General features: G+C 36.5%; 1 protein-coding gene across 2 annotated transcripts; it reads left to right on the top strand.

Moving 5' to 3' along the window:
- The first annotated feature begins 1,701 nt into the window (after positions 1-1,701).
- On the top strand, positions 1,702-12,392 carry pgr (progesterone receptor). Of its 2 annotated transcripts, XM_005796894.2 has the most exons (8): positions 1,702-2,861; positions 4,015-4,124; positions 6,600-6,716; positions 7,679-7,984; positions 8,256-8,400; positions 9,834-9,964; positions 10,254-10,411; positions 10,497-12,392. In XM_005796894.2, exons 1-8 carry the CDS (start codon positions 2,071-2,073, stop codon positions 10,653-10,655), a joined length of 1,917 nt encoding a protein of 638 aa, XP_005796951.1. In that variant the 5' UTR covers positions 1,702-2,070; the 3' UTR covers positions 10,656-12,392. The 2 variants fall into 2 exon arrangements, with proteins under 2 accessions (XP_005796951.1, XP_023206583.1); XM_023350815.1 differs by lacking the exon at positions 6,600-6,716.
- Positions 12,393-12,553: the final 161 nt, after the last annotated feature.

The raw sequence follows: 12,553 nt of genomic DNA, 5'->3' as shown, positions 1-12,553 counted from the left end.
TAACTTTAAAACCAGTTTTGGTTGCGCAACACTCTTAACACCTGATTGTTACCACTTATTGATCATATAGGGATCGATTTGACATGACATTTATGAAGGTAGTTCTCCTTCTTCATTAATCCACACACATTGTGTAAGAACCACTGACAGCACAACCTTTCCTCACCATTGTGCTGCCAGTACCATGTTTGTGAGTAGATAACTGTTTTTCGGTTTCAAAGCCTCACCTTGAGTTCTTTTCGGCCTTAATAGCTCTTGTGTTGTCATTGAACATCCTAACCAATTTAATCTCATCAAAGGTAATAGTTTAGCTCTGATGGTTGAAACATGTAGCCCTTTCCTACTAGCATCCAAAACCTTAGCTCAACTTGGCTCAACTCTACTCTACATAGCTGTTACAATTGATAATATCTTTAATGAGGAGAGTACTCATGTAGTTGGGTTTCCAGAGTCCACAAAGTAGCATGAGAAACCGCAAACAATGTCTATGGGCCATTGCCATGTTGAAATTCCGACTTCTTAAAGCTGCAGTATGTAACTTTTACAAAAACATGTCTTTTCCAAATTTGTTAACATTGTCGCCATGTCATGACAGTATGACACATAATTTGTGAAAAGATTGAGCGTCTCCAACTCCTCCCTGAGCTACTACTATTGTCCTCTATAGAAATTTACCGCTCACAGTCAAAAACAACCAATCAGAGCCAGGAGGAGAGTCTTAGTGCTATCAATCAATGCTTGTCAATGTGCTAATAGCAGAGAAACTGTTTATCTGCCATCATCCGTGGCCATGCTAACAACCTTTAGCATTTGTGGCAGGCTATGTTGTGGTGAACCAGCTGTTGCATAGCAGAGAGCAAGGGGGAAGAGGTGAACATGAGTGACTGACAGTGCTAAGACCGCTAAGATTATACTTTACTTTTATCGAATATCTAAAAAGCATTCTTTTTAAAAAATGTTACATACTTCAGGTCCCCAGCACCTATCCCTTCATCCCTACCTTGTTCTCACCTCCCATTAATTCATCATTGTTCCGTCTGGGAGGGTTGGCGGGTAACCAGACTTCAGAAAAGTTATTGAAGACTGGACTCCCACACTGAGTTTTCACCCAAGGCTCCATTCATTTAGCTCCCATATGACTCATATTCTCATTTGTCCATCCACCAGACTCCGTCTTTTTTTAAGTCTTTACATTCATGTGGCGTGGTCTTTGCTAGTAAAAACTCAGTTATAAGCAGATAAATCAGGCTGAAAGTAAACCTTTGGAATTGCCTTCACCTTAATCCTAAATAAAATATGAACTCTCTCTGCAGCTTGTAAAGGGAAATCCAGCCAAATGATACTTTGAGATGTTTATTTATGTTGGAGCCTGTGAGGATCATTTTTGAGCTAGTGAGAATTACTGCAAATTTATAATAAATTTGAACTTGTGAATATTTTTTGACATAAAAATTCTTTTAGTTGGAAAATTATCCCCCCTCTAAAAATGGTAGGATGATCTGTTTAAACATTATCCTGGGTTTTTTTTTCTCACCCAGATACTGTGACATGATTTATTTATAATCATGTCACATCTTTCTGCTGCATCCTGTTTCACTTTTTCCTGATCTGTAGGGCGGAGACTAATGGCCCTTGACATTGAAAGTCTCCTGAAAGAAATGCCACTTTTTAGTTCTCCTGTTAAGGTACGAGGACTGCACTCTTTACAAACCTTTGGATCTTTTTCCCCAATTTGGTAAGTCCTGTGGACAACCGGATCAATATAGGAAACATTAGACATGACACCAACGTCAAGAAAAAGGATATGTTGTTTTTGTCAATCTACTGTGCTTCATTTTTGTGAACAGAATATAAACGCGATCTAATTTACAGTACACTTTTATTTTTATCTTGCAAACAAGTGGAAGAAACTTTTTAGAGAGCCTTTGGTTCATGTGAAAGGAAAAATTCACAGGCAGGGAGGAGGATTATAGGAAGGTCTCCGAGTTGCTTCTTATCACGCTGTAACATCCAGCCTGCGGGCGCACTCAAGACGCTTCTTCGAGCTTCAGAGGGAAGAAAGGAAAACTCATGGAAAACAAAATGCACGGAAAGATGAGTGCCATCAGCACCACGTCGATCGCTGATTCAACTGATTCGAAAGTAAGCGACTTGACTGATGCTGGATACAGCAGGTCTGTCAAAGTGGTCGCGCGTAATTTGGGAAATCTAGACCCTTTAATTCATGGCTTAAATTCGAGTGGGGACTGCACGGTTTATAAGGACTGCAATTCTATTGAGGCGTCAGTTTCTGCAAAACAGTCTTATGACAGCAACAGTGACTATATAAAGTCTGGTTGTGTTCCCTGGGAAGAATTAGTTAAACTTCATAGGTCCAGCGCATCTCTGTCGGAAAGTGCCGCAAATCTAAGCCTGTCCTCCACATCTGGGGCTTGTAAGTTCATTAAAGATGAAAAGGAGCCCGCTGTGATTATGGACACCCCCTGTCCGAAGTTTGACACATCATCTGAGATTCGTACTCTCGACACCTGCTGCGAAACCGACAGCAAGCAACACCTGGGGCTCGAAGTAATTCCCCGGCCACGGATGGAGGGCTCTCCTACCTTTCTTATAGAGCTGACCAAGCCAGAGCAGCTGGGGAACTCCGGAAGGACCGACTCCAGGTGTGCTGTGTCCGCCCATTCCCCCGCGCCTCACACCACTTCACGTTGGCAAATCCAAACCCCTAGTTCCGAGCCTCCGTACTGGCTCCACACCGCAGCTATGACCGAGACGGACGCCTTTCCAGCCAGCAGCTACGAAGGGATTCAGAACCACATCCAGACCCAGAGGAACCCTTCACCTTTCTCCACCTTTCCAGGGTAATACATTTTCTAATGTAGCGTTACTGTTTCTTTTGGTTGTTTTTGTTTTTTATATTCAGTGATAAATAGTTTAGTGTGACAAGTACTGAAAAGGGAAGAATACCCCCAACTTTGAAACTTATTCTTTATTTCATTATTTTATTATTCAAAATAAAATTTCATTCATATCTGGAGTCAAAAATACAATCCAGAAATTATTTTTCAAATATGATTTTATACATAAGTTAAGGAAAACTTAAAATATGCTTTTGATAGATTCAAAATATTAAGTTTTGAATACGGTCTATATGGAATCCAAGTGTATTTATTTCTATATTCATTTATTTATTTTCTATTTCTGTGCTGACTTAGAATTACTTATCAAACTCACCCTAACATTCGATTGGTAAACTTGCTCTGTAATGTCCAATCATCTTACCGTTAAGAATATTAGTCCCGCCCACTGACTGATACAAAATACCGACAGACAAGTCGATGACGTTTCAACTTAGTTAAATAAAATTAATACCAAATACTTATATGTACTTCTAGAAGAAACATGAACACATTGATTTCGTTTCATGTTTAAATATTTACTAATGTGTTTAAAGAATTAGCAAATATGCTACTATTAAGTCATGTATTTATCTGTTTTATTTACAGTTAACAATACATTGAATACATTAAATACATATCAATATTTTTAAACATGTTGATGTATAAAACATCAATAGTAAACATTAGAATATTGAAATTAATTCATTGCATTATATAATTTCCAATTTTACTTAACCTGAATAAATAAACTATCATTAGTAAAATAGACTAACATCTAATTGATTAATTCGCCCAGCAACTTGGCTGGCAAATCATCTTAGTCATATTTGCTTAGTCATATTTGCTCCACCTACTGACTTCGCAGGATAAGGCAGGGAGAATGAAGAAATAAATACTTAAATAGTTTTAACAATGAATGCTTTTAACAATGAATAAAATGCTCAATGATTTTCAGACTTTATCTAGCCATTGAAATTGTTTGTAATCAATTGTATATATTGAGATTTTCTTTTTTTAATTATCACATATATACATTTTACTCCTTATTTGTAGCAGTTTTGGCCCTTGATATATTCAAATCTCCATCAAAAATCTTATTTGGTCTATTTTCTAGGATGCAGCCTCAGAGAATGTGTGTTATCTGTGGTGATGAAGCATCTGGCTGCCACTATGGAGTCCTAACGTGTGGGAGTTGTAAAGTATTTTTCAAAAGGGCAGTGGAAGGTGAGCAACAAATCCAAATGTCTGGCTGCCAGATCTGTTTAAGTGCATGATTTAAGTTTGCGTTACTTTACTTGTTTTGGTTTCCATTCTCTAAGATGTTGATCCCTCCAGACATCACTCTTGCATGATTTATTGGGATTATCCTGAAGGGGAAAACGGTGGGCTGTAAAATGTTGCACAGTTTAAGTACTTCAGAATGTTCTCTTAATTCAGAAAGTCCTTTAAGAAATTGAAAACCAAATGCTTTTAGTAACATTGAAAAACTACAAAATGATCTATAAATTTTGAAATGATATTGTGGTTAAATGGTATTTCTGCGAGATTTTCACATTAATTAAGACTAATGTGATACTATAACTCTAATATGCTGATCTCAACAAGCAACAGCCTGTTGCTGAAGACACATTTTTTTAAAAAAATATAATTTTTTTAGAAAAACATATGGAAGTAACTCATTAAAAATCATTATGTGAATGTTTTTAAACTAAAATCAACCAGGAAGTAATCTGCTAGTTACTGCTTTTCCTAACATTAAACACAGTTTACTTTTTACCCATACAGATTACCTTTAAGATTGTTTTTCCCACCATTACTTCTTAGATTTCTTGAACTACTTTTAACCATATTTACAAAATGATAGTGATGTCATTTGGTAACACTATTATCTTTGAAGGATACTCTATATTCAAATATTTAGCAAGTGAAACTGCTTTGGGCTATATAGGACTCTTGGAATGATACCAAGCACATGACGCAATCTAAAATAACCTCATTAAAAGATTAGCAATTCATTTTACTTTGTGAGAAATGTTTAAATTTGTTCTTTGAGAGTGTTATTTAAATCTCTTTATTGTCATAAGTTTGACACTGATCTGACTATGTGAACACATACTACAAACATAAATACTCAAAGTTGTTCCAGGCTGAAATTCATAATAAGGACAGATACAAGATAAAGTTACTACATATAGCCTAAAAACTTTAGATAAGTGAACCAATTTTATTTCTTCACCTCTATACTTAGAAAAAATAACAAGCATTTGTTCTTCAATTAGTTTTTAATAAATTTATTAAATTTATGTAACATTAACTTAGTGGCAACTTGATTAAGTAGTCACACATAAAAAAACAACAGCCTAATTTGGATTGTTTCACTAACCCAGTTCTAAATCAGTTAAACAATCTTGCTCTGGGTTGCTTTAACACAAATGTTTTGGTTATGGTTTTGAGCTATCATACTGGGTTTGCTTTTCAACCCCAAAATGGGAAAAAAGTAACAAACATCATGTTGATAAAGCTACACCACACTTAGAACAGATTACTGACCAGCTAAATATTTGGGTTAAAATAAAAGATTTTGTTTTAGCTTAATTCTTTTTTAAAATGTTCTGAATCAGAAACATTCGAACAAGAATGTTACATTGTCTAATAAGCCTTTTAATTACAAACAATGAAATAGTGCATATTAATAATAACGGAATAGCACATTATTCAGTCAGTGTGAATGTTAACTGCATAACTAGCAATAGCTTATGCTAACTAGCTAAAACTGGCTTATGCTTGTATTAACTTGTTCTCCAATGTGAACTAGAGTAAAAAATACAAACTACTGACTGTTAAATATTACACAGCATTTCGTTTCACTTACCACTTCTTGTAAGAATTCAAAGTGGCAGTTCACCCAATGATGATGCTACCTTTAGTCTTTTCTAAAACACAACAAACTGGTTCGCTATCATTGAACCAATGTTTGGTTTAAGCTACCCAACCACTATTCAGACGGCATAAATCAAGCATCTTTTGGTAAGTGAAAACTGCTTTAAGAGCCTTCATCATGTTCCATATTTGAGAAGATTTAAAATTTGAAATGCTACAACAGTAAAAGTTTTCAAAGAAAATTTTTGTAACAATGTTCCAACATATCTTTACTTGGGGCCTGTTGGATGCTTTTTAACCTCTAATGGTCTTTGAGCTATACTCCTTTTATGCTATCCAGGTAGTTTAATTACACATAGCTACAAGTAATAAGTTTATTTATTTGATTATCTTGTAGTCTAAACAACTTGATACTAAGATTTTTGACTCAAACAGAAAACCCAGTCATTCACAAACACTTTGCAATCTTCTATGGTAGTTGTTAAAGGTTATTAGAAACAGTATCACTTCGAACAGCGTACACCATGTTCTTCATCTTGGACTTTTTTTGTTATCTTGCAGTGCAAGATATAGTGAGAGCCACTATGTCTCACCATGGCCATGTCACTCTGTTCTCACAGCCTTGCCTCTATTTAATTTGCCTCCTTAGGTCTTTTAGAATGCTGCCTGAGTTTGGAGTGGTTAGTCAAGAGCCCGTTCAATACTGTCCCCCCCTCCCCTCTCATCCATCATTTACCACCCATGGTTCCCTATATATTTAGAAACCAAGCACTGTCAAAATTGGTTGTACTGTCTGTCTGTGCCCATTCCCCTCAACAGGCCATCACAGCTATCTCTGCGCTGGGCGAAATGATTGCATTGTGGACAAAATTCGGAGAAAAAATTGCCCTGCATGTCGCCTCAGAAAGTGTTATCAAGCAGGAATGATGCTTGGAGGTAGGATTTCATTGTATTTGTTATCAAACCGCTACCACACCTCCATATTAGTCATTTCTTTGTGTAGCAAGCACCATGTCTCAATCTTTTGTTCAAGCTTGATTCTTCACAAAAGACCAATTCTATTGTAAGCTTTAGGTTTATGTCAATGCCTGAATTAGAACTCAGAAGTGTACACAACCCTGTTAAAATTGCAAGATTTTGAGTCTCAAAAAATTGAGAGTAAGATCAATTATTTTAAAACTTTGACAATTTTTTGGTTCATTTTCAAAGTTTAGTCTTTGGGACTACATCAGCCTTCCACATCTTGCCCTGGCAAAGTTCTCAAACTCTCTTGCCATCTTTGGGTTTCCTACCAATACGTCTTCAGATGTAGTTCCAAAACTAATTTTCTTAAGATGAAGCCAATATTTTGGTGATTTTGATGCATCTCTGATGGCGATGATGCTGAAAACTGAATCACTTTTCATCTTCTAGAAGATCTAGTGTCATCTAATGACAAAAATTAACCCCAGATCATAATGTTACCACCATCATTCGTCACTGTAGGCATGGTACATTATGTCAAAAGTATAGTCATCTCAATATTAGTATTCACAGTATTATGATTATCACAAATCTCACAAAGGTAGAATATTTCAAATGCTTGAAATATTGTACTTTTTTCTAATGCAACGTATTCCAAGAGTCACATGTTTAAACTTTGCATTTTAATCCAATGTTCAGCCTGCAGGATGGAATCTCCCTGCATCAGTACTTGACAGATTACATGTAGATTTACGCCAATTAATATCATTATCAGAATAGATCATTATCACAATGTTTACAAATAATATCACCACTGCATAATTTTTCTAATATTGTACTGGATTATTTTTTTAATATTCAAGAATTTTTCAAATTAATTTGTGTGATTTTTACTTCCTTATTAGATTTGATAAAGCTTTATATTTGTATCACAGGCAGGAAACTGAAACGCTTTGGAGCCTTGAAGGCCTTAGGCTTGGCCCCGTCCCTGATGTTCCAGTCCCATTTGGCCATGTCCGGAGATGGCCAGGCCCTGACCTCCATGTCTTGTGTACCAAGCATCCATGAGCTTCAGCTTTCCCAACAAATAATTAACATCCTGGAAAACATTGAGCCTGAGATTGTGTACTCTGGTTACGACAACTTACAACCTGAAGTTCCCCATCTTCTGCTCAATAGTCTCAACAGGCTGTGCGAGAAACAGCTACTGTGGATTGTCAAGTGGTCCAAGTCCCTGCCAGGTAACAGCTCTCTGCATGTAAGGGTTGCCACTTTTGTTGTCATAGGGATCGCTCTGGGAGGCCTTGCTAAAGGTCTCAACCTTTAGTGATTCACATTAGTCACAAGACGTGTTCAACTCTTATCTCAAAGAGAACAACAAAACATGAAAACCAATGCCCTGCAGTGATGATTCACTTATGAATCACGTTGCATCAAATTAAGAGGTAGGAGAAAAGTTGTCAAAATTAGGTATTTTAATGTTTTTTGACTTTGTTCTACTTTTTTTCTAAGGTTTTCGAAATCTTCACATCAACGATCAGATGACTCTAATTCAGTACTCATGGATGAACCTGATGGTGTTCTCTCTTGGGTGGCGCTCTTTTCAGAATGTCACCAGCGAATATTTATACTTTGCGCCTGATCTGATTCTTAGCCAGTAAGTAAATATCTCAGTGCCTTGAAAAAGTCTGACATTTATGATTTTATATGAACAAACTGCAGTGAAACAATATGCTATCAGAAGTGAGCTAGTTAGCAAATCCACCAATTTATGATTTATTTGCAGTGTAAATATAGCTTTTCTGTAAACGTCTCTGAGGTTTGGCAAAGAACATTATTAAAAAAAGAGCCCAGGAAGACCAAGAAACATAGCAACAAAACAGATGGCTATTTAGGGTATCAGAGCTGCAGTTAAGAGGCAGATAGTAACTATGGCAGATTTGCAGAGATCCACTAGCCAGGCCATTGTCTTCCTACCCAATTCCGGTTGATTCCCATCTACCTTCAGTTTTACATCTGGGTTTTCTCCCATTGAGCTGGATTTCTCTGGAGGAATTTTAACCAGGCCAAACAGTGAAAAAATGTGGAGTTGTGAACAATGAAGCCAATTTTCTGTTCTGTTTTAGAATTCTAGTCTGTCTATGGTTGTTGTTTGGCAATGGCAGTGGAGGAAGTGAATGGAGTCATTTGGTCCGTGTTGGCCACACTGCCAAATATTGAATTAACATGAACAGCCATCTTATTTGGCTCTAAACTTCTCTCTTCGCAGTAGGGGATGGTTGTTTACAACACAGCTCATTTCCAATTTAGCGCTGAACTGGCCCATTACATCATGGCAACATAGAAGAAGCATAGAATGGTTTTTACTAGGCTAGAGATCCTCTACTCAGTGGAGAGAAACTGGATAGGAAACATATTAGTCAAGCATCCAAAATATCTGACCTTCATGGTAGAAAATCCAGAAGAAAGCCCCTAGTTAAAAGAAAGTCACCAGACATCTTGTTTGAAGTTTGTCAACATAGAAGACAACAAACCAAATGGCAAGATAGAAATTCAACCTTTTGGCCATTAAGAAAGACATTATATGGGGCAGAATATCAACAGAGCATATGACTTGAAACACACTATAGCCATGGTGAAACATAGTGGTGGTATCATCGTGGTGGACATATGCTTTTCTTCAGCAAGGACAAGAAATCTGCCCAGAGTAATTGGAAAGATCAACAAATATAAATACAACGCAGTTCTGGAAGAAAACCTTGCAAAAGCAGAAAAACATTTGAAATTGGTTCAGAGGGACTATGAAAATTGAGGTCCAGATCAAAAACAAAACAACAATCTCTGAGAAGATTTAAAAATTTGTCTTCATTCTACCCATATCCAGTTTCACTGAGTCAGAGCTATTTACAAAGAATTTTAAACAGCATAAAGACGCATAAAAGTTGGTGTTTGTAATTTACCAAAAGTTGAAAAGCTTTACAGATTCCATGAATAGCATTAAGTCAAGATGTTCAAACAGAGAAAAAAGAATCAATGTAATTTTGAAAAAGGCACTTTAAACTATATATATATATTTTTTTTAATTTTTAGGGAGCAAATGAGGAGATCCCCAATTTATGACCTCTGCCTGGCGATCCAGTTCATTCCTCAGGAGTTTGCCAACCTACAAGTGACCCGTGAGGAATTCCTCTGCATGAAAGCTATAATATTACTCACCACAGGTGGGACCCTTAAAATTGAACAGAACCACTACACAATGTTGCAATTTCAGAAATGTGAAGCTTTGAAGACCAACTACTGCAGAGCTGAACAAAAACAGGAGTGTTTAACAAGATTAGACCTTGAATAGATTAATGTAGCAACTATTGTCAAGTTATTTTTCCTTATCAAACAAAAACATGTTATTCAAGCACATATATTTCCTTTTCCTGAAGCATTTTTTACAACAGATGGTTGCAATTTACAATTTGCATTTAAATTTGACTTCTTGCTTGTCTTATACGCTCTCAGTGCCTCTTGAAGGTCTGAAAAGTCAGGCCGCATTTGAGGAAATGAGACAAAACTACATACGAGAGCTGTCCAGAGCCATTCACATGAAGGAGAAGGGCATGGTGGCCAGCTCCCAGCGGTTCTACCACCTTACCAAACTGATGGACGCCATGCATGATGTAAGGCTCTTTCAGAAAGTACACCTCCAGAGTGTGCGTACTTATTGAGCACCAGAAATGAAAAGAAATGTCTCCTCTCTGACAGATAGTGAAGAAGGTCAACCTGTTCTGTCTGAGCACCTTCATCCAGGCAGACGGCATGAAAGTGGAGTTTCCAGAGATGATGTCAGAAGTCATCGCCTCTCAACTTCCCAAGGTTCTGGCTGGGATGGTGAAACCCCTGTTGTTCCACACGAAGCAGTAATGCAAACATCATGACTCTATGGTGGTGGCCTTTGACTGGATTACTGCTGCAGAATGCTTAATTCTTCAGACGCTGCATTCTGCTGTAGTCAAATGTGTAAACTATGATAAATGCCTCAATATAAGGCAAAATGCTAAAAAAAAAATGGATTGACATGAATGTAAAGTGCCTACGAAAGCATGAATGTCCTTGATTGTTTAATTTTCAGTTTTTAATCATGTTACAAGAACAAACTTGAATATATTTTATTTAGGTTTTCTGTAACAAACCAACATGAAACAGTGCAGAATGTTTAAGTTTATAGTTTAGATAAAATAATATTTTGCTGCAGGTCAATATCTAAAGTAGGGGTCACTTTAGCCAAATGTTTTTCATCTTTGATTGCTTTTTTTATTACTATTTGAAACTGACAGAAAAACCTGAGGGCCATCGGTCATTTTGTCAGATTACAATTCACACTCCTGACCAATTCGTGTAGTAGTAGACGTGTATACGTGCAAAGAACAGCTAATTAAGGCCTTGTCCACAGGATTTTCAGTGCATCTGCAAAAGATTTTTGTTTAGGCTGTGCGTTCACATGGACTCAGAGTCTTGTGAGATCACAAACTATGATTTTTGGTGACGTTGAAGCTCCATTTCTCTTTATGACACAAGTAAACATGGCTGGTTTGGTGTTTTTTGTGTCGTTCTACATATTACAGTGCCACCGATTGGCCCGGCATACCTATTACATATTTTTCTGTGGTGTCCTGTCATGTAGGCCCACATATTTCTTAGTGTTTCCAAGAAATTATCATGCTCATTCTCCTCATTCAGAGGATATGTCAACGTCTGATCACTTGGAGAAATGTTCCCTAATTTAAAAAAAAAACTGACAGAAGTGGCTTGTAATTCCAGTCTGTAGTGTAGCAGCAGAAAACAGATTCAGCTTCCAGATCAACATCAAAATTCCTATGAGAAATCATCTGTTTGAGGTAAATGTGACAATAGTCAGCAGAAATCTCCTTGAAACATTTGACTAAGGACAAGTGAGCAAGCAATTCCGGTCCTTGCAGGACTGTGAGTTCAGGCTAGAGCAGATGCATTGTTGGTAATTTAAGAGCCATAATTTAATTTAATTGTTTTTACATATTGGTCCCACAGTCTGTGGTTTTTGTCACAGTGGATTCATTCATCAGCTTGATATATGATGGAATGATATGGATTGTTCAGCTTGTTCGAGTTGAATATTAGTTAAAATGAGTTGAATGTCCAATAGTCTCTGTGTTTCCTGAATAACAGAATATCTGTATTGATAATGAAATTAACTTAAACACAAACCATCTATTTTTCAGCCACGGTTAGATGCTACTTTGTGTTGGTCTATGACATAAAATCACAATAAAATGTATTAAAGGTTGTGGTTGTTGCATGATGAAATCTGAAAAGGGTGTAAACAGTTTTGCAAGGCACTGTATCATAAACACAACACAGTGTCTTCCACAAGTATTTTTTTTTGGTAAAGATGTGTAAAAATAATTTTTTATTTTTAGTCAGTCTTCTGACTAAAACTATAGAGAAGTTCAGTCATATTGCTATTTTCTTTAAGCAATACCTTCAGTTGCCTTACTTTATCTGTTCTCTTGTCTTTCAAATTTTGGAGAGCAACCATAAAAAATAGGCCTATTTGTCATTTCATATTTAGAACCCAGGAACACAGGTGGGCCTCAAAGCTAACAAAATAAAACCCAGACACTATAATCATCTTAAAAATATTTTAAAAATGTATACATGAATACATCATTTTAAAAGGAAATGATGTATTTTAATCTACATCATTTTAAAAAGGATGCAAAACACATCATTTTAATGCATTTAAATGATGTATTAAGATTTTTAAAATTAATTTAATCAATGTG

This window comes from Xiphophorus maculatus, chromosome 18, assembly GCF_002775205.1.
Source record: "Xiphophorus maculatus strain JP 163 A chromosome 18, X_maculatus-5.0-male, whole genome shotgun sequence".
Classification (NCBI taxonomy): domain Eukaryota; kingdom Metazoa; phylum Chordata; class Actinopteri; order Cyprinodontiformes; family Poeciliidae; genus Xiphophorus; species Xiphophorus maculatus.
The sequence above is the reverse complement of the archived record's forward strand: the minus strand, read 5'-3'. Positions and strand labels throughout refer to the sequence as shown.

Excerpts from the sequence above, each read along its gene's own strand:
- pgr (XM_005796894.2), top strand. The coding sequence starts at position 2,071 with ATGGAAAACAAAATGCACGGAAAGATGAGTGCCATCAGCACCACGTCG. Across the intron at positions 2,862-4,014 it reads CCTTTCTCCACCTTTCCAGG|GATGCAGCCTCAGAGAATGT; the intron begins GTAATACATTTT and ends TCTATTTTCTAG. Across the intron at positions 9,965-10,253 it reads TATAATATTACTCACCACAG|TGCCTCTTGAAGGTCTGAAA; the intron begins GTGGGACCCTTA and ends ATACGCTCTCAG.